General features: G+C 36.4%; 1 protein-coding gene across 3 annotated transcripts in view; it reads left to right on the top strand.

Annotated features, from left to right (window-relative positions):
* The window catches only part of FGF13 (fibroblast growth factor 13), a 550802-nt gene that overhangs the window by 180368 nt on the left and 347982 nt on the right, over positions 1 to 22452 (top strand). Inside the window, exon 3 of one of the 3 annotated variants that reach the window (XM_011955823.1) lies at positions 16248 to 16361. The exons of the other annotated variants lie outside the window; for them this stretch is intronic. Coding sequence (XP_011811213.1) covers positions 16325 to 16361 — 37 coding nt within the window. The 5' untranslated portion in view covers positions 16248 to 16324. The remainder of the gene's footprint in view (positions 1 to 16247; positions 16362 to 22452) is intronic. 3 annotated transcript variants of the gene reach the window in all.

The raw sequence follows: 22452 nt of genomic DNA, 5'->3' as shown, positions 1-22452 counted from the left end.
AAGGGAATTTTTCCAGTTTTTGCCCATTCAGTATGATATTAGCTGTGGGTTTGTCATAAATAGCTCTTATTATTTTGAGGTACGTTTCATCAATACCAGAACCCAGGTTTTCTAGAACACCTTGGTTTATGTCCTGGCTCCACCACTTTCTACCTGTGTATTCATGGGGATATTACTTGACTTCTCTGAGTGCTCTTTTTTTAAATAAGACATGAAGACAGCTACATTTCAGAGATAAATTAAAAAAACTCTATGACTTCATTTATATGAAATGTACAGCTTAGGCAAATCTATAGAGACAGACAATAGATTAGTGGTTGCCTAGTGATAAGAGGGTCTAGGAGGGAAACGCAGGGAGCATTGACTGCTAAAGGATATGGGGTTTCTTTCTGGGGTAGTGAAAATATTCTAAAATTGATTGTGGTGATAGTTTGACAATTCTATGAAGATACTAAATTTAATTGTTAGCTTTAAAGGGTGAGTTATATGGCGTATGAACTATATTTCAATTAAGCTGTTTAAAAAGAAAAAAAAAAAGATTAAAGGAGGGAAAGTTCCTGAGATGGCCAGCAATGGAGTCCCTTCAGCCTCAAAGGCCCAGATGAACCTTTTTCCATGTTCTAGTTTGGCCATCCAAGTTCTTGGTCCAGTGAAACTTTCACAAGTACCTGCTCTTGCACCGGGACAGATTCTCCTCAGCTGCATCACAGTGACCTTTTTAACAGGCTTTCCCCGCTTTAGAAACACAGCTTGGAAATCTCTATCCCTTTATGGATATTGGAAGCTACATTTGGCAGCTTCCTAAGGTAAGCACAGAGCAAAAATAATTTGCCACCTGGGGCTTTATGGCAGATGGAACTTAGTCGCCTCTTAATATCCTCAGCTGAAGAGTTGAGACATACCTGAGGCCTCAATTTTTTCAAAGGTCTGATGCGTTTGTCTTTAATGCAAACTGTACTGGCCTGATAGTCCTGGCAATTCCAATGCTGAATTACTTGAAACATTTTATAGAGTTAAGGGCATATGTTTTAAGGAATCTGCCTTGATCATCCCCACTGAGAAATATCCTCCAATGTGGATTGCTCAGTGCAGGTTTAGTAGAGACATTTGATACAATCTGGAAGATTTAAGAGTTGAAGACATGCCCTGGGTCTCCATTTTGTAAGAGGTTCCATGCATCAGTCTTCACAACAAACCATTCGTACCTTTTGCTTTCCACTGAGCCAATCCACATTATCAAGGAAGCTGAAAGAAATGACACAACTTGCACTTTGATTTTATAAGAAGTTGGATCTATTTATCTCCATTGGTACCATTCTAGAGTTACTCCCAACAACATAGATTTATTCTGGACTTTCAATGCAGTCTATATGACAGAGTTGGGAACATAACTTGGGCCTAAATTTTGAAAGAAGTTTGATCCTCCCATCTCCACAAAAACCATCCTGACCTCTCTCTCTCCCATGCTGAATTACTCCAGTTTTTCAATCACTTCTGGAATATATAAGAGTTGATGATATACCTCAGGCTGCAATTTTATAAGAAGTTGCTCCTACCTATCTCTATTACAAAGCATCCTGAATTAACACCGCCCAGAGTGAAGTCACCTGATGCAGATTTACTGGAGGCATTCTATATGGCCAGGCATTTACTGGAGACATTCTGTATGATCAGGGAACCTGAACAGTGAATACGTCCAGTAGGTCTGACAGACTAACCTGGTACCATCTTTTCCCACTTCAAGAATTCCTTTGAAGGTTAAATTAGATAATATAGTTATAGTACTTGGCACACAGCAGTCTCTTAACTAATGTTTGTTCTCACTGCCTCTGGACTCATTTCTATCACCTCCATTCATACAACCACCTGGGCATTTATCATGTGTATTTACACACACTCGTGTGTGTATTCATATATATTACATATATAGGAGTGTACACATACATTTGTGTATGTGTGTGTGTGTGTGTATATGTATATGTAATACATATATACACATCTATTCATCTCCATTGGAATCATTGTAGAATTACTCCCAACAACATAGATTTATTCTGAACTTTCAATGCAATCTATATAACAGAGTTGGGGACAGAACTTGGGCCTAAATGTTGTAAGAAGTTTGATCCCCCCCATCTCCACACAAACCATCCTAGCCTGAATGTTTTGATATATATGTTATGTGTACATGTATCACATATGTGTGTGTATGTATATACATATATACACATGTATATGTGTATGTTTGTATATACGTATATTCTAGAGTAAAATGGAGAGTTACTTAAGTCATTTGAAGGAATGCTGCACCTATTTACCACAGAGGTCTGTTTTGAGTATTCAGTGTGAAGGAAGGATACGAATATTTTAGAAAGACAAAACAAACATTACTTTGAGTGAAAGAGATTAGTGCATTTCCATCTTTCTTTAAAAACACAGAAAATAAAGTAGGAAATGAGTCTATTTGTGTGGTATGGGGGAAAGCAACTGTCCCTCAAGTGGCCCATTTCTTCTTGGATCTCCATGCAAAAGGCAAACTGGAGACCAGGGAGGCTGGAGCAACCTAGATAGGACATCAGTAGGGAGGCCATGTGATTGGCCCTGGGGCATCTCACAGACTGTCATCTCAAGTACTGTTGTGGAGCCAAATGCTGAAGTGAATAAAATATGTTCTAGTTATGCTTGGGAGACCTCCCAAGTCCACCTGCCTTACTTTCCTCCTCCCTTTGCTTTCTTTTGCTAAGATTATGCTAGAAGGAAAAGGAGAGAGGAGAGGAGAAAGCTCGGACAACTCCATCACTAAATTATATATGTTACATTTTTATTTGCACTTAGAAAAACTGGGATTGCCTATCAGCCCTGTGTTTACTTAGCAACTTCAGATTAGGAGCGAACTAGGAAGAGTGCTAGAAGATTTGATCTTTCACTGACTTTGGGAAAATTTCTTTGATATCCTGAGCATCAACTTCACTATTTGCAAAAATAGCAATAGAGATAATAGTACTTTCCCCCCTCTTTTCACATATTGCTTGTTATCAACATATAAAACACAAACATGTGAATTCCTTCCTAGGTTCGCATAATTCACATGTAAATGAGACTAAAATGTTTAGCTAAACTCAAAGAAGAAAAAAATGGGCAGAAGTGAAATATTTTCTACATATTAAAATAGCAGAGATTAAAAAATAATGACATGTATTGGTAAGAGTACAAGGACATGGGCAGTTTCATGTTCTTCTAGTGAGGGTTGAAATTTTGGTATATGGTGAGAGATAGGCATCTAGTTTCATTCTTTTGCATATGGATATCCAGTCTTTCCATATTGAAGAGACTGTCCTTTCCCCAATGTATGTTTCTGACACTTTAGTCAAAAATGAGTTCACTGTAGATATATGGATTCGTCTTTGGGTTCTCTATTCTGTTCCGCTGATTTATGTTTCTGTTTTATGCCAGTACCATGCTGTTTTGATTACTATAGCTCTGTATTATAATTTAATGTAAAGAAAAATGATTCTTCCAGTTTTGTTATTTTTTGCCCAGGATTTATTTGGATATTCTGCGTCTGTAGTGGTTCCATATAGATTTTAGGATTTTTTTTTCTATTTCTGTGAATAATATCATTTGTATTTTGATAGAGATTGCATTGAGCCTGTAGATTGTTTTGGGTAGTACGGAAATTTTAACAATATTGATTCTTCCAAGCCGTGTACATGGAATATCTTTACATTTTTGGTGTCCACTTCCATTTCTTACATTAATGTTCTATAGTTTTCATTATAGAGATCTTTCACTTCTTTTGTTATTCTTAGGGTTTTTGTAGTTATTGTAAATGGGATTACTTTCTTGATATCATTTTTCTGATTGTTTGCTGTTGGCATATAGAAATGCTACTGATTTTTGTATGTTGACTTTGTATCCTGCAACTTTACTGAATTTATATATCATTTCTAACAATTTTTTTTTGTGAAGTCTTTAGTAGGTTTTTCCAAATGTAAGATTATACCATCTGCAAATAAGGATAATTTGACTCCTTCCTTTTCAACTTGGATGCCCTTTATTTCTTTCTCTTGTCTGATTGTTCTACCTAGGACTTCCACTACTATGTTGAATAACAATGGTGAAAATGAACACCCTTATCATGTACCCAGTCGTGAAAGAAAGGCTTTCAGTTTTTTTCCCCATTCGTTATAATACTAGCTGTAAGTTTGTCACATGTGGTTTTTATTATGTTGAGATATGTTCCTTCTATGCCCAGTTTTTTGAGGGTTTTTGACATGAAGAGAGGATGAATTTCATCAAATGCTTTTACTGCATCAATTGAAATGATCATATGATTTTTGTTCTTCATTCTGTTGATATGATGTATCACATTAATTGATTTTGTATGTTCAACCATCCTTGCATGCCTGCGATAAATCCCAGTTGGTCATGATGAATGATCCTTCTTAATATATTGTTGAATTCAGTTTGCTAATATTTTTTGAGGATTTTTGCATCAGTATTCATCAGTGATACTGGCCTATAGTTTTCATTTTTTGATGTATCTTTGGTTTTGGTACCGGGATAACACTGGCTTTGTAAAACGAGTTTGGAATTATTCCATCATCCTCTATTTTTTAGAGTAGTTTGGGTAGTATAGGTGTTAGTTTTTGAAATCTTTGGTAGAATTCAACAGTGAAGCCATTGGGTCCTGAGCGGGAGACTTTTCAATATGGGTTCAATCTCTTTACCTGTTACTTGTCTATATGAGTTTTGGATTTCTTCATGGTTTAATCTTAATATGTTGTATGTTTCTAGGAATTCATTCATTTCTTCTAGATTTTCCAACTTATTGGAATATAGTTGCTCATAGTAGTAATTAACGTGGTACCATTTGTAACATCTCTTTCTTCGTATCTGATTTTCATTCAGCTATTTTCTCTTTTTTCCTTGGTTAATCTGGCTAAAGGTTTGTCAGATTTTGTATATCTTTTCAAATCACCAACTTTTAGCTTTGTTTATCTTTTGTATTGTTTCCTTCATTTCAAAATCATTTATTTCTGCTCTTGCTCTTTATTATTTCATTTATTCCACTAGTTTTGTGTTTGGTTTGTGCTTGCTTTTCCAGTTCTTTAAGATGCATCATTGGGTTATTTTAAGTTTTTTTGTTTTTTTTTTTTTGATGTAGGCACTTATAGCTATAAACCTCCCTCTTAGTACTGCTTTTGCTGTATCCCATAAGATTTAGCATGTTGTGTTTCAATTTCCATTTGTTTTAATACATTTTCTGAATTTTTTCTTAATTTTTTCATTAACCCACTGGTCATTCAGAAGCATATTGTTTAATTTCTCTGTATTTGCACAGTTTCCACAGTTCCTTGTGTTATTGATTTCTAGTTGTATTCTGTTGTGTTCAGAGAAGATGCTTGATTTACATTTTTTTTTATTTCAGTAGGTTTTTGGGGAACAGGTGGTGTTTGGTTGCATGAATAAGTTCTTTAGTTGTGATTTCTGAGGTTTTGGTGCACCCATCACCCAAGCAGCATACACTGTACCCAATGAATAGTCTTTTATCCCTTGCTACCCCCATCCTTTCCCCTGAGCCCCCAAAGTCCAATATATCATTCTTATACCTTTGTGTCCTCATAGCTTAGCTCCCACATATGAGTGAGAATATACAGTGTTTGGTTTTCCATTTCTGAGTTACTTCACTTAGAATAATAGTCTCCAATTCCATCAAGGTTACTATGAATGCCAATATTTCATTCCTTTTTATGGCTGAATAGTATTCATATATATAATTTTCTTCATCCATTCATTAATTGATGAGCATTTGGGCTGGTTTCATATTTTTGCAATTGCAAATCATGCTGCTACAAACATGTGTGCACAAGTATCTTTTTGGTATAATGACTTCCTTTCCTCTGGTTAGATACCTAATAGTGGGATTGCTGGATCAAATGGTAGATCTACTTTTAGTTCTTTAAGGAATTTTCACACTCTTTTCCATAGTGGTTGCACTAGTTTACATTCCCTCCAACAGTGTAAATGTGTTCCTTATTTACCACATTCCAGCCAACATCAATTATTTTTTGATTTTTTGCTTATGGCCATTCTTGCAGGAGTGAAGTGGTATTGCATTTTGATTTTGATTAGCATTTCTTTGATCATTAGTCATGTTCAGCATTTTCCATATGCTTGCTGACCATTTGTATATCTTCTTTTAAGAACTGTCTTTTCATGTTCTTAGCCCACTTTTTAATGGGATTGTTTGTGGGATTGTTTGTTTTTTTCTTGCTGATTTGTTTGAGTTTTTGTACATTCTGAATATTAGTTCTTTGTTGGATGTATAAATTGTGAAAATTTTCTCCCACTCTGTGGGTTGTCTGTTAACTCTGCTGATTATTTCTTTTGCCATGCAGAAGCTTTTTAGTTTAATTAAGTTCCATCTATTTATCTTTGTTTTTGTTGCATTTGCTTTTGCATTCTTGGTAATGAAATCTTTGCCTAAGCCAATATCTAGAAGAGTTTTTTCGATGTTATATTCTAGAATCTTTATGACTTCAGTCTTACATTTAAGGTTTAGATCCATCTTGAGTTGATTTTTGTATAGGGTGGGAGACGAGGATCCAGTTTCATTTGTCTACATGTGGCTTGACAATTATCCCAACACCATTTGTTGAATAAGGTGTACTTTCCCTACTTTATGTTTTTCTTTGCTTTGTTGAAAATCAGTTGGCTGTAAGTATTTGGGTTTATTTCTGCGTTCTCTTTTCTGTTCAATTGGTCTAGATGCCTATTTTTATACCAGTACCATGCTGTTTTGGTGACGATGGCCTTATAGTATAGTTTGATGTCACGTAATCTGATATCTCCAGATTTGTTCTATTTGCTTAGTCTTGCTTTGGCTACGTGGGCTCTTTTTTGGTCCCATATGAATTTTAGGATTGTCTATTTTCTAGTCCTATGAAGAATGATAGTGGTATTTTAATGGGAATTGCATTAAATTTGTAGATTGCTTTTGGCAGTATGGTCATTTAAACAGTATTGATTCTACCCATTTATGAGAATGGGATGTGTTTCTATTTGTTTCTGTGTCATCTATAATTTACTTCAGCAGTGTTTTTTAGTTTTTTTTTGTAGAGGTCTTTTAGCTCCTTGGTTAGGTATATTCCTAAGTATTTTATTTTATTTTTTTCAGCTATTGTGAAAGGGGTTGAGTTCTTGAGTTGATTGTCAGCTTGGTCGCTGTTGCTGTATAGCAGAGCTACTGATTTGTGTACATTAATTTTGTATCCTGAAACTTTGTTGAATCCATTTACTAGTTCTAGGAGCTTTTTGGATGAGTCTTTAGGATTTTCTAGGTATACGATCATAGTTTGCCAAGGCGATAGTTTGCCTTCCTCTTTACCGATTTGGATTCCCTTTATTTCTTTCTCTTGTCTGACTGCTCTGGCTTGGTCTTCCAGAACTATGTTGAATAGAAGTGGTGAGAAAGAGCATGTTTGTATTGTTCCAGTTCTTAGGGGAAAATGCTTTCAAATTTTCCCTATTCAGTATAATGTTGGCTGTGAGTTTGTTGTAGATGGCTTTTATTAGGTTAAGGTATGTTGCTTCTATGCCGATTTTGCTGAGGGTTTTAATCATAAATGGATGCTGAGTTTTGTCAAATGCTTTTTCTGCATCTATTGAAATGATCATGTGATTTTTGTTTTAAATCCTGTTTATGTGGTGTGTAACATTTATCGACTTACATATGTTAAACCATCCCTGCATCCCAAGTATGAAACCTACTTGATCATGGTGGATTGTCTTTTTGATATGCTGTTGGATTCAGTTTGCTATTATTTTGTTGAGGATTTTTGCATCTATTTTCATCAGGGATATTGGTCTGTAGTTTTCTTTTTTTTGTTGTTAGGTCTTTCCCTGGTTTTGGTAGTAGGGTGATACTGGCATCTTAGAATGATTTAGGGAGGATTTCTTCTTTCTCTGTCCTGTGTAACAGTGTTAATAGGATTGGTACCAATTCTTCTTTGAATGTCTGATAGAATTCAGCTGTGAGTCCATCTGATCCTGGACGTCATTTTGCTGACAAATTTTTAATTACCATTTCAACTTTGCTGCTTGCTATTGGTCTGTTCAGAGATTCTGTATCTTCCTGGTTCAGTCTAGGAGAGTTGTATATTTCCAGGACTGTATCCATCTCCTCTAAGTTTTATAGTTTATGTGCATAAAGGGGTTCACAGTAGTGTTGAATAATCTTTTGTATTTCCGTGGCATCAGTGGTAATATCTCCCGTTTCTTTTGTATTTGAGTTTATTTGGATCTTCTTTCTTCTTTACTTAGTTAATCTCACTAATTGTCTATCAATTTTACTTATATTTTCCGAGAACCAGCTTTTTGTTTCACTTATCTTTTATGTATTTTTTTTGTTTCAATTTCATTTCGTTCTGCTCTGATCTTCATTCTTTCTTTTCTTCTGCTGGAGTTTGGTTTGGATTGTTCTTGTTGCTCCACTTTTGTGTGGTGTGACCTTTGATTGTCTATTTGTGCCCTTTCAGACTTTTTGGTGAAGGCATTTAATGCTGTGAACTTTCTTCTTAGCACTGCATTTGCTGTTTCTCAGAGGTTTTGAGAGGTTGTGTCACTATTATATTTCAATTCAAATAATTTTTAAATAGCCATCTTGATTTCATTGTTTACCCAACCATCATTCAGGAGCAGATTATTTAATTTCCATGTTGTTTGCATGGTTTTGAGGGTTCCTTTTGAATTTGTTTTCCAATTTTATTCCACTGTTGTCTGAGAGAATACTTGGTATAAATTTGGTTTTCTTAAATTTACAGAGATTTGTTTTGTGGCCTATCATATGGTCCATTTTGGAGAATGTTTCATCTACTTATAAATAGAATGTATATTCTACAGTTGTTGGGTAGAATGTTCTGGAAATATCTGTTGAGTCCGTTTGTTATAGGCTGTAGTTTCAGTCCATTGTTTCTTTGTTGACTTTTTGTATTGATGATCTGTCTAGTGCTCTCAGTGGATTATTGAAGTCACCCACTGTTATTGTGTTGCCATCTATCTCATTTTTTAGGTCTAGTAGTAATTGTTTTATAAATTTGGGAGTTCAGTGTTAGGTGCATATAAATTTAGGACTGTGATATTTTCCTCTTGGACTAGTCCTTTTATCATTACATAATGTTCCTCTTTGTCTTTTAAAATTGCTGTTGCTTTAAAGTTTGTTTAGTCTGATATAAGAATAACCACTGCTGGCTTTTGGTGTGCATTTACATGGAATATCTTTTTCCACCCCTTTACCTTAAGGTTATATGGGTCCTTATGTGTTAGGTGAGTCTCCTCAAGACAGCAGAAACTTGGCTGGCAAATTCTTATCCGTTCTGACTTTCTGTATCTTTTCAGTGGAGTATTTAGGCCCATTACTTTCAATGTTAGTATTGAGGTATCAGGTGGTATTGTGGTGGTATTCTATTCATCATGCTATTTTTTGCCTAAATAACTTGTTTTCTTTCATTGTGTTATTGTTACATATGTCCTGTGAGATTTATGCTTTAATGAGGTTCTATTTTGGTGTTTTTTGAGGATTTGTTTCAAGATTTAGGCTTCCTTTTACCATATCTTGTAGTACTGGCTTGGTAGTGACAAATTCTTTTAGCATTTGTTTGTCTGGAAAATAATGTATCTATCCTTCATTTACGAAGCTTCATTTTTCTGGATACAAAATTTTTGGCTGATAATTATTTTGTTTAAGGAAGCTAAAAATAAGGCCCCGATCCCTTCGAGCTTGTAAGGTTTCTGCTGAGAAATCTGCGTTCGTCTGATAAGTTTTTCTTCATAGGTTAGCTGATGCTTTTGCCTTACAGCTCTTAAGATTCTTTCCTTTGTCTTGACTTTAGATAACCTGATGACTGTGTGCCTAGGTGATGATCTTTATATGATGAATTTCCCAGGTGTTCTTTGAGCTTCTTTGGGGATATTTTGATTTCTAGATCTCTAGCAAGGTCAGGGAAGTTTTCCTTGATTATTCCTTCCAATATGTTTTCCAAACTGTTACATTTCTCTTCTTCCTCGGGAACGCCAATTATTCTTATGTTTACCATAGTCCCAAACTTCTTGGAGGCTTTGTTAATTTTTTAAAACTCTTTTTTCTTTGTTTTTGATGGATTAGGTTCTGCTTGTTCGAATCTATTGCTGAGGTTTTCCAGTGAATTTGCATTTCTCTAAGTGTGCCCTTGATTACCAGAAATTGTGATTGTTTTTTAGTTATTCTATTTCACTGAAGAATTTTCCTTTCATTTTCTGGATCATGTTTTTTATTCATTTAAGCTGGACTTCACCTTTCTCTGGTGCCTCCTTGATTAGCTTAATAATCGACCTTCTGAATTCTTCTTCTGGCAGTTGAGATGAACCAGGTTCATCCCAGTGAGATGAACCAGGATCCTCAGTTGGAAATGCAGAAATCACCCACCTTCTGCGGGGATCTCCCTGGGAGCAGCAGACCAAAGCTGTTGCTATTTGACCATCTTGCTGGACCCTCTCCAGACTGCTTTTCAAGTTTATTTAGGGTACCTGTGCACTTCAGCTTACCATGGTGAGGCTTGCCAGAATTGACGTTCCAACTGCTGGGATGGGCGATTCCCCTCTGAAGGTGGTTTAAATACTCCCTCCAAATGTAAATTAGTTCATCCATTGTAGAAAGCAGTGTGGTGATTTGTCAAAAAGCTAAAAGCAGAACTACCATTCGACCCAGCAATCCCATTACTGGGTACATACGCAGAGGAATATAAAGCATTGTACCATAAGGGGACATGCACACAGATGTTCATTGCAGCAGTATTCATAATACCAAAGACATGGAATTAACCTACATGCCCATCAATGACAGATTGGATAAACAAAATGTGGTAGATATACACCATAGAATACTATGCAGCCATGAAAAATGAGATCATGTCTTTTGTGGGAACATGGATGAAGCTGGAGGCTATCATACTTAACAAACTAAAGCAGGAACAGAAAACCAGACACTGCATGTTCTCATTTATACATGGGAACTAAATGATAAGAAGATATGAATACAAAGAACAAACAACAGACACTAGGGTCTACTTGAGGGAGGCCTGTTGGGAAGAGAGAAAGGAGCAGAAAATATAACTATTGGATACTGGGTTTAATACCTGGGTGATGAAATAATATCTACAACAAATCCCTGTGACACGTGTTTACTTACGTAACAAACCTTCACATGTACTCCTAAACCTAAAATGAAAGTTAAAAATTAAATAAAAATCAGAATTAAAAAATAAATAAAATAAGTACTCAACCCACAGGTGGGCATCAACTTAAATTATCCCAGTTTTGCTTTCTGCTGAGACAGGGCAGCACCGAGGTCAATGCAATGTTTCACAATTGCTGCACTCTTCCTCTCCCAAGTGCAGATTCTCTCTCCATGCCATGTGACCATTGCTAGGGGATGGGGGAGGGGTAATGTTGGCAATTTAAGACTGTCTTTTCTGACCTCTTCATTGCCTCTTTCAGTGATACAATGTTAATACCCGGTACTGTGAGTGTTTACCTGATTGAAGATGCTTTTTTTTGTGTGTTTTGTTACATAGTTGTTAAATTGCTGTCCTTGAGTTGGGGTGGGACAAACAGTGGAGCTTTCTCTTTGGTCTTGTAGCTCCATCCCTCTCTGAATGCAGTTGTTAAAAAGAATATTATGAAAGAATATTTATTGGCATAGATAAATGCTCTCAAAAGTGGAGATGCTTGTTTACATGCTTTGTAACACATTGTGACATTGTTTATAATAATAATATTGTGTGAAGCAAACCGTAAAATATTAAACAATAGAGGATTAATTAGTACTATAATGCATACTCTGATTAAATATTAAGCATGGTAAAAATCATGAATTTTGGGTGTTTTCTAAGTCTGTATGAATATTGATGCAAATGCTGAATGAAAACACACACTATATGTTCAGTATAATTTATAATATCTGTAACATACATGCATAGGAAAATATAAGGGATAATATCCTGAAATAATAATTAGTCAACTTTTATGGTAGGGGAATTACTTGTTTAAAATGTATTCATTTCTAAATTTGAAATTAAGTCTACCAAGTAAAATGAATATCAGTAATATTGTGGATTAGATGTTTGCCCACAAAATTCATATTGAAGCCCTAACCCCCAACTTGATGATATTTTGAGGTAAGACTTTTAGGAGATACTTAAGTTTAGATGAGCTCATAAGGTTGGGGCACCTATGATGTGATTAGTGCCCTTATAAGAAGAGGAATAGAGACCAGAGCCTCCTCTCTCTGTTGTCAGAGGATGCAGCAAGTAGGTGGTTATCTGCAACCAGGAAGGGAGCCCTCACCAGAACCTGACTATGCTGGCACCCTGAGCTTGGACTTTCGGGCTTCAGACTGTGAGAAATAAATGTCTCTGTGAAGCCACTCAGAATATGGTGTTTTGTTATAGCAGTCTGATCAGACTAAAACAAATGACAACAGCAAAACTGGAGGCTATTTCAAGGATCCAGTAGTCTCTAGTGTTATACAGGAGGTAAAACATATATCTCTAATGACCAGAAATAGTTCTAGTAATTTTAAAAGCATAGATCCCAAGACGAAAGGTTGGATCAATTAGCATGATACTAAAATTGATGGAAAGAGTAGTTACTACTTGGTGTCTACTAGTTTCTCGACAGTGTAAGAGGCACTTTTTATTTTTTATTTTTTATTATTATACTTTAAGTTCTAGGGTACATGTGCATAACGTGCAGGTTTGTTACATATTTATACTTGTGCCATGTTGGTGTGCCGCAGCCATCAACTCGTCAGCACCCATCAATCGTCATTTATATCAGGTATAACTCCCAATGCAATCCCTCCCCCCTGCCCCCTCCCCATGATAGGCCCCAGTGCGTGATGTTCCCCTTCCCGAGTCCAAGTGATCTCATTGTTCAGTTCCCACCTATGAGTGAGAACATGCGGTGTTTGGTTTTCTGTTCTTGTGATAGTTTGCTAAGCATGATGGTTTCCAAAAAAGAGGCACTTTTATACCTTAACTCATTTAATTTATGACAACATGGTGTGCCATTTAATTTTTATTATGCTTTATGGGAAAGTGGGGATTATCTCAATTTCACAGGTATGGAAAGTACATCTCTAAGAGATTAAGGCACTTAAGATCATATAGCTATGATGTGCCAAAAGTGTGAGAATTTGCTTTGTCTGGTTCCTATGTATCTGTTTTGTTGATCATCACTGTGCCAACTGGGTGTAATGTGGGATGAGTTTCTAGAAGGGATGGTATTCAGCTATGGTGCTTAACCAGTAGCTAGAGTTTAGGTTTGAGTACTGTGTTGTCTTAGAGATACGTTTTCATTAAGCATTGATGATGAAAGCTGCTTCAGTTCTTAAGCTGTTCACTTTGGATAAATAGACTGGATTGCAAAAAGGGACATTTTTAACTTTTCATTTTGAAATAATTTTACACTTACTGAAAAGTGGCAACATTAGTACAGATTTTCTGCATACTTAGTTTCCCCTCATTTTGACTTCTTCTGTTACCATAGTATAATTACTGAAACTAGGAGACACTCATTGATACAATACTGTCACCTACACTACAGATTTTATTTAGATTTCATCAGTTATTCTATTAATGTTCCTTTCCTGGTCGAGGATCTCATCCAGTATCTCATGTTTCAATTAGTTGCCATTCTCCATAGCCTCTTCTAGCCTGTGACAGTTTTGTCTTTTCTTGTCTTTCATGACCTTGACATTTTTGAAGTATACTGGTAAGATATTTTTCAGTATGTTTCTCAATGTGAGTTTTTCTGAAGTAACCTCATGGTTAAATTCAGGTTAGGAATTTTTGGCAGGGATAACGCAGAAGTGTGTCTTTCCCAATGCATGATACCAAGAGGTACATAATTTCTCTAATTTCTTGTTAGGAAATACTTTGACATTCTGTAAATACCATGAATACCTGTTATTAATCATATGTTTTGCCCACTAATTTTAGCACCCGTCAACATTTCTTAACTATAATAATTACTTTTGTGGTGTTTGCCCAATAGCAATGTTTATCTATATCACTCATTCTACATTTATTAATTTGAATTCTACTGTAAAAACATCTGCCCTTCTTCTCCATTCATTTATTTATTCAATTATTTATTTTTGTCAGTATATGCTCCAGGATATTTATTTTGTTATATGGATTGGACTCTATTATTATTATCATTTAATTATCCCTCTATCTCATGCTATATAAAATAATGAACTCCAAAAGGAACAGCCAAATAAGTGTAAAAATGAAACCACAGAAATGCTAGAAGAAAATATGGGTAATTTCCTCTTAAAGTTTGTTGTTTAAGGCTTTCCAACTACAACTTTTCAATTTACATGAAATTCCATATGCAAAAAATAACTAAATACATAAATTATTGATAGACTACATGAAACTAAAACAATTGCACTATAAAACATGCTAAACAAAGTTGAAAGACAACTGGTAAACAGGAAGAAAATGTTTGCACCATATCACAAACGACTCATATCCCGCAAATATAAAGAACTCTTAAATCGAGGGCTAAATGACTAAAACCCTCATTACACCCGGTTGGCATAGTGATGATCAAAAAAAAGGGAAAAATAAAGACATGAGCAGGCAATTTACACACACACACACACACACACACACGTATATATATGTCTATGTATATATATGTGCATATATATATATGTATATGTAAGATGTCCCATAAATATAGGAAAAATGCCTAAGCTCACTTATAATTAGAGAAATGCATATTAAAACAATAGCAAGATGCTGTTTTCTTCCTATCAAACTGGCAAAAATTTAAAAGTATGACAACATGTTCTCTTGGCAGGGCTGTGGAGAAAGAATTACTCCTCTTTATTGCTGATGGGAATGCAAACCAGTGCAAAGGGGACTTTTTCAACTATCTAGCACAGAGGTTATACAGATGAAACAGAAATGTATTAATTTTCTGGGGATATTTGGGAGAAGGCTGCATTACGATGACGTTTCTGGAGGTCACTGGTAATACAAGTTATATCACATAAGATTATACAACTGACATTTATAGCTACTTGAAATACTTTCCCAAACTCTCCCTTATTGATTGCCTTTAAGAAAATATAGTCATGTTCAGGGAGCGTCAAAATGCCAGCCATCTCCATTGTTACTGAAACTATTTCTGCTTCCCTCCTACTCTCCACCTGATTCAGAGATCTGACTTATTTTCTAAAAGAAAATAGAGCTATAGAGTCATATAACTAAGAGCTGAAAAGACCTTTAGAGATGATCTGGCCCATGCCTGAATGATTTAGAGGAGGAAACGAGGCCCAGAGAGGGGCAATGACTTGCCCAGGGTCACACAGTGAGCCAAGACTGGAAGAAAAGGGTCCTGACCAGAACGCTCCATATCTCTTGCAAGATATGTGTAAAGTACCAGACACACAGTAGGCATGCAATATATGAGAGCAATAACAACCAGTTATTTCAAAGGGTGCAAGGGTTCCCAATTTCATTCCATGAGAGGAATTTGTGTTTTAAGTACCAAATTGAGGAAAGCATGCACTCTATTTCTGTGATCATTAATAATATTTCTCCCAGGGTTCTCAAGTAGCAGCCGTCCATTAGCACTTAACAGGTATAACATCATGAGAGGGCATCAATGCACTAGCGACTACTAAATTTCAGGCCAGGCCAGCTCTATTATCTTTTCCTCTTGATAGTTTGACTCTGAGCTTTAGTAACTGTGGGCCTGCACTGGGCCCGGAGCCTCCATTTCAAAGGAGGCTTGTGGTTGCACAGTGCACAAGGATGCACACGGAGGGAAGTAATGGGAGCTGGAATCCAGCCTATGGTCTGCTAACTAAGCCTGGAGCCCTTGCTTGGGACTGTCTTTTCCCAATTAAGGGGGACTTTGTTCTCCCAAAGGCTGTCTACATGTGCCTACAGAGTTGTGTCTACCTTGAGGGGAGAGCTTTCTAATTCACTCAGAGGTGCCACATAGGGTAATGGAGGCTGATACGGTTTGGCTCTGTGTCTCCATTCAAGTCTCATCTTGTAGCTCCCGTAATTCCCAAGTGTTGTGGGAGGAACCTGGTGGGATATGATTGAATCATGGGGGCTGGTCTTTCCCGTGCTGTTCTCATGATACTGAATGGGTCTCATGAGATCTGATGGTTTCAATAACAGGAGTTTCTTTGCACAAGCTCTCTGTTTCCTTGCTGCCATCCACATAAGATGTGACTTACTCCTCCTTGCCTTCCTCCATGCAATTTTGTGAGGCCTCCCCAGCCACGTGGAACTGTGAGTCCAATTAACCCTCTTTCTTTTGTAAGTTGCCCAGTCTCGGGTATGTCTTTATCAACAGCGTGAAAACGGACTAATATACATAGGCTCTGGTTAGAATTCAAAACCAAGTCTGTCTAAACATAAAGCCCGTGTTTCTCCATCTTTACTCAGAAAGCTAAGTTTTTATTTGTTTATGTATTATTTTTATTTTTAATGATTTAATTTTTATGGGTACATAGGTGTAAGGGCTGTATTTTTAAATCTTAACCCAGAAAGCTAGAAGATTTTAGAGAATTTCTGCTCCAAATCTTACCCTTTATAGACCATAATTTTGGCCCCCTATGATTAAGTGCCCTGCACATAATCCCACAGTACATATACCTCACTCTGAAGGTATCATTCAGTGTATTTCTGGAAAAAAAGGAAGTCTCTACTTTTTCAAATATTAGGAAATCTACAGGCCTTGAGACATACTGTTCAGGCAGGATTCTTTTAAGATGCCAAAGACATACTTTCAGCATTCCTTTGTTTTTATAAAGTCTTTAAAAATATCTGCCTGGAAATTTATACTAAGTCTTCACTTAATTCAAGGCAGTGGATATTATAGCTTATTTGGGGACTACAAACTTGAATTTTGGGGTTTTAATGTGACACAATAGTATGAACACGGTTTGGGTATGGATGAATCTTGGTTCTTTCCTGGTGCTTTTTCAAAGTAGTTGTATAACTCTGGGCTGGCCATTTAACTCCACAAAGATGTATAACCTGTTTTTTTCCCACTTAATAGTAAATTATGATTGTTTTCCCATGTCATTATCATTTTATATAATTATTTTTATGTCTGCATAGTATCATTGTGTGGCTCAACTATCAAATGTAATCAGTCTCCTATTATGGTTAGATGTCTGTGCTATTTCCCATAACTGTGATGATTACTGTTACAGCTTTATCTCTGCAAGACCTCTAATTCTGAATGTTATTTCCAGATGAAATCTGTCTACTCCAGATATCTATGACAATACCAAGAAATTTATTTAGCTTGGGAATTTCTAAATGTGGAAAAATTAGTAACAATAGTTACTGTTTATTGAGTTTCTACCAGGTGCTGGATCCCTTCTAAATGAATATTTTGGGTTAGAAAATGTTTCAAGGTGGGCCTCACCAGCTGTTCACTTCAATTGTAGGGAAATCCGGTAAGAAATGTGGTTGTGATCACCATAGCCTCGTGGTATTCTGGCCAGTACAACTCAGCAGCAAAATAAGATCCCAGGATACCAAATCAGTTTCAAAATGGAGTCCTTCCATACTGACAAACTTGCTTCTAGGGAGGGAAGTTTTCATTTTGATCCAGTTTCTAAAGAGGCCTTTCTGGTGGTTAAATACAGATGCCATTTCTCTCTTAGTTTCTTCTTTTCATTGTTCCTGGTTGCAGATATTAAAACAAACATATCATTAGCATAAGAGAATAAACTTATTTTCCAACTCAGCGTAGCATATATTTTACTCATCTATAAGTGGTAGCCGACAGCCAAGGATACATGTTGAGAGAAAGAGTATAAAACCTTAGCCCTCATCTTTCTAAAACGAATACTTAGTCATTCTTAATTTCTGTTCTCAGCAATCTTCAGGATATTTGTGTATATTTCCTAGTGTTGAGAAAATGAAGTACAAAAATTTATTAAAAGATGAGCTGCAGTAAGGAAGATACCAGCAAGCCTGCTCGGAATGACGCAATGGTGTGCAATTGTCTCTTTCACTCTTTACTTAAACCTCAAAACTCTATGCTAGTTTCAGCTCCTGCTTTCTTTGATTGTATTTTAAAATGAGGCAGCTAGGTAGATTGACTGTCCCATTCACGTAAGTAGTAAATGATGTTTGTGTGTTCCAGAGCTAAAGGAAGTTTGGGCTTTCTGTGTGACGCACATGTTGCAGTCATATGTACTAATGCTTTCATACTCCCTCTGCATACTAATGGCAGAGAAAAGCTATTTTGAATGAGAATATGTACATTCAGAACCTGGAGCCTTTTAGAAAAATAGTAACAAATTTTGATAAATTTTCAATCTGTGGGCTTTCCTACATTTTTATAGAACATGATTTATAGATCCCAGCTGAGGAGCCTATGATAATAGCTCATCATTATATAGCATAGATTGCATTCAATTATTCATTTGTTCATTCAACAAATATTTATGAAACATATGGTATACGCCTTTTCACCTGTACTAAGAATTAGAAATCTGATTTTCTGACTTAATTGCCAAATTCATCTGCTACAGAAAATAAGGTGATTAAAGAGAGATGTTAGCATATGGCTACTTGGAGACAGGGAGCAGATGATATTCACAGCAGGAGTGAGTATAGAGAAAGAAGAGGGAGGTGTTAATAAAGGAGATTTTGGAAGACCAAGATTTAGGCAAGGAGTGTAAATGTAAGAGTCCACCAAGGAAACTGTGAAAGATCATATAGTGAGTTAGGTGGAAAATGATTCCGCTTTTTGTTGGAAACTAGGGAACAAGTGAAAACCAGAGAGAGCATAATTAAGCTGTACAAATCAAACTATTAGTTTTATGTGTAACAATAAAACAATAGGCTATTTTTATTATTGTAATGAGAAAATTCATTCCTATCCTCCAAGGTATTGTAGGTTACTAAGGACATCATATAGATTATGTTTTTGTCCCCTCATCAACATTGAGAATGAACTCACAAATGAATAGCATGTTTTATATATGCTTAGTTTATCATCAAAATGTACACGTATTTTATAGCCAAAAGCTGCGTAATAGCTGTTAAGAAAACATGTTAACTTCACCATGATCCCTAAGAAATTTCCAATATGAGTTCAATAATGCACTGATTTTCCCTGATATAGCTGACTAATATTATCATCAGCTAATTTTCCAGTGTTAACATTTTTTATACATCATTTGGATCAGAACTTCATCTACTATCTGAGTCACTAAGAAGTCATTTTGGTCAATGTTAAGATTATTCAACAAAATGAACATCAGCCAAAGCTTTACTTTAGCTGAAAATTATCCAGTTTTGAATTTTAAAATTTAATTAAATGAATTTAAGCCATGAGTTCCCTCTGTGGAACTGCACATCTGGAGCTACTTGCAGGATTTGCACCTTCCATTTTGCCGCTGATGCTGGTTACAGCAGTTCTGGCAGAGTATTCAGAATAACCCAGATGCTTATCAGTAGAGTAGGAACAGAGTCTAAGAGTGAACACTATAAGGAAAGGGAAAGGATGGGGCAGAGCAAACGGTGACCCAGGGAGATCTGAATATTTAAAATAATTAGATTTCTATAAAAACTGAATGCTTACTCTGACATCTGCCAACACTACTGCTACCTTTATGGATGTGACACAACATTTGTGCTACACTTCAGAGATATCTTAGAGACATTTTCTGTCTCTTGCCAGCATGTCCAATTCCTCAGTATGTAGAGGAACTGAAGTGTAGCTGGGCCATTTAACTCCTTACATGCCTTCAGAATGATACATACATTTACAAAGCTACGTCAGTCTTCTTTCTTCTGAAGGTTTTTCAGGTTTCATTTATTTTAAATATCTGTCACACAAGCAACATTATAACAGTATTAAATATTTGGTATGAAGAGATAACGAGGTAATAGGTGATTATTAAGAATGTTCTATTTCTGTTAAATTTCTCTGTTTCCTTCCTATGACTATTTTGATATACTTTTTATAATATCATGTGGTAAGATAATCTAATGTAACACATTTCTATTTTTAAAATGGATTCAATGGGAAAATCAGGTTGCTTTATAGAAATTTATTCTAGAGCATATTTATTTAGTTGGTATGGCAGCGACGGAGTCTCGCTCAGTCGCCCAGGCTGGAGTGCAGTGGCCGGATCTCAGCTCACTGCAAGCTCCGCCTCCCGGGTTTACGCCATTCTCCTCTCCTGCCTCAGCCTCCGGAGTAGCTGGGACTACAGGCGCCTGCCACCTCACCCGGCTAGTTTTTTTTTTTTTTTTTTTTTGTATTTTTTAGTAGAGACCCGGTTTCACCGGGTTAGCCAGGATGGTCTGGATCTCCTGACCTCGTGATCCGCCCGTCTTGGCCTCCCAACGTGCTGGGATTACAAGCCTACTCTTTAAAAAATGTTTCCAGCTGGATGCAGTGCTGTGCCTCTGCACTCCCAGCTACCCATGAGGCTGAGGCAAAAGGATTGCTTGAGCCCAGGAGTTCAAATGCAGCCTAGGCAACATAGCAAGACTGCATCTCTAAAACAGTTTTTTAAATGTTTCCATTCTGTAGGAAAATGTACCCTCCTTCCTCCCATGTTGGGGTAGTACATGCTGCTGCTGAAGCAGTGATTAACTGGATTTGCTAACCCAGTAGAGGGCAAGTGCATAGTTTAGTGGAAGAAATTCAGGCTGGAGATGTGTGAGGTAATGGCACATAGTTTCAATTCCTGGATCTGCCATTCACTCATTGTTTGATCTTGGACCTGGCTTAGTCCTCAGTGTTCTCATGGGCAAAATGAAAGAAATTGTGATAGATGAGTTCAAGGTGCTTCTTTGGTTGCAGTTACCATGATCAGACATGGAGATGGAGCTGAACTCCATTGCCCTTATAGGGCAAAAAATTAAAAACAAACAATCCTACCGCTGGTACATTTCCAGGCACATAGACATAGCAGCTAGTCTATTTGAGTTTGAATTTTATCTCTATCATTTACTAACTATGTGACTTTAGTTGACTTTGTTAACTTCCCTATGCCCCAGTTTTTCATCTGTCAAATGGGTGTAATAATAATGCCAAGTTGTCTGGTTGTAAAAATAAAATGAAGTAATGCATGTAAAACCGTCAGATTCAAGAGTCGATGATAAGCAGGGTGCTGGTTTTTTTTCAAGTAGCCAAATTATATGGTGTCTATATAGATCACATGTGCTAGCAGTCTTTTCATCTCTCAAGGCATCTCATCGAAAAAATGTCATGTTTAATTTTATTACCAGATGGCTTTTTATTCATCAAAAATGATAGTCTCTCCTAATAAAATTATTCCAATGCTAGGCATTCTGCTGAGAAAATAATATTTTTATTTACTGTTTACTTATTTTCTAACAACAATAGTTTGAGTAATAATTAAACCATTTTTTAAAGACTAAGTGGTAAGACACTTAGGCAAATTAGGAACCACATTCAGTAATCACTTCTATTTGTTAGGTAACCGTTATCTTGGAGTTTGAGAATAGTCCAGTGTGACCTTGTGCAAAACCTGGAAGCACTTTCAAGCTTTCCAGCCTGTTGGGCTACTGATATGTCTCATCTTCTAAATTGTACTCAGAGGCTGCCAGGGTATTTAGATTAAGAATCACTTTTATTTTTAATCTTTGTAATAAACCAGAATGATTGAGGAGGTGTTATCACAGGACACTCCATCCTGTTTAACAGAAATATTAGGCAGGCAGGGGCATGGTGGAAAGCCATAGATAGAGACAGCCGACTTGAATCCTCTTCCCATCTCTGCCACTATTCACTGTCCTCTCCTCTGTGTGTTTCTGTAAAACTCGGTGATTCTATGAAGCTTGTTAGCTTAGCTGGTGAAAAACAAACAGAAACCAAAACCAAAATCCAGGACATCAGTTCCTTTCTGAACATTTAGTTCCTTGTCACAACATATTCAGTGTGATCTAGACACAGCCTAAACTTTTCCTTCCACATAGGCCTAATGGAGGATGCTGATGTTTTGTTTCCTTACTTCACAGGGGTGTCATGAGGATAAGCATGAAACAAGTAGCGATGCATCATTTGAGTTATTTGGGAGGAAGCTACTACCTAACTAAAAGACATTAGTATGATTAAGTGTGATATCATTAATATTCCCCCAAACTGCCTTTATCCTATTTGTACTGTAGGTAATTTTTGTGACTGGGGAACATCTCCAGTTGTACTTTCATTTTAACGAGAACTGATGACAGTGGTGCCTCATTGCTCTTAAAAAATACAAAAATAATAAAAAACACACACACGTAGAGAACTGACATAGAACCTCAGTACATTTTTACCTTTACCTTGCTGCTGCTTCTCTTCCTCTTCTTCCTCTTCTTCCTCCTCTTCCTCCTC

This window comes from Colobus angolensis, unplaced genomic scaffold (genome assembly GCF_000951035.1).
Source record: "Colobus angolensis palliatus isolate OR3802 unplaced genomic scaffold, Cang.pa_1.0 Scaffold401, whole genome shotgun sequence".
Lineage (NCBI taxonomy): Eukaryota > Metazoa > Chordata > Mammalia > Primates > Cercopithecidae > Colobus > Colobus angolensis.
This window is presented reverse-complemented; position numbering and strand designations above follow the sequence as displayed.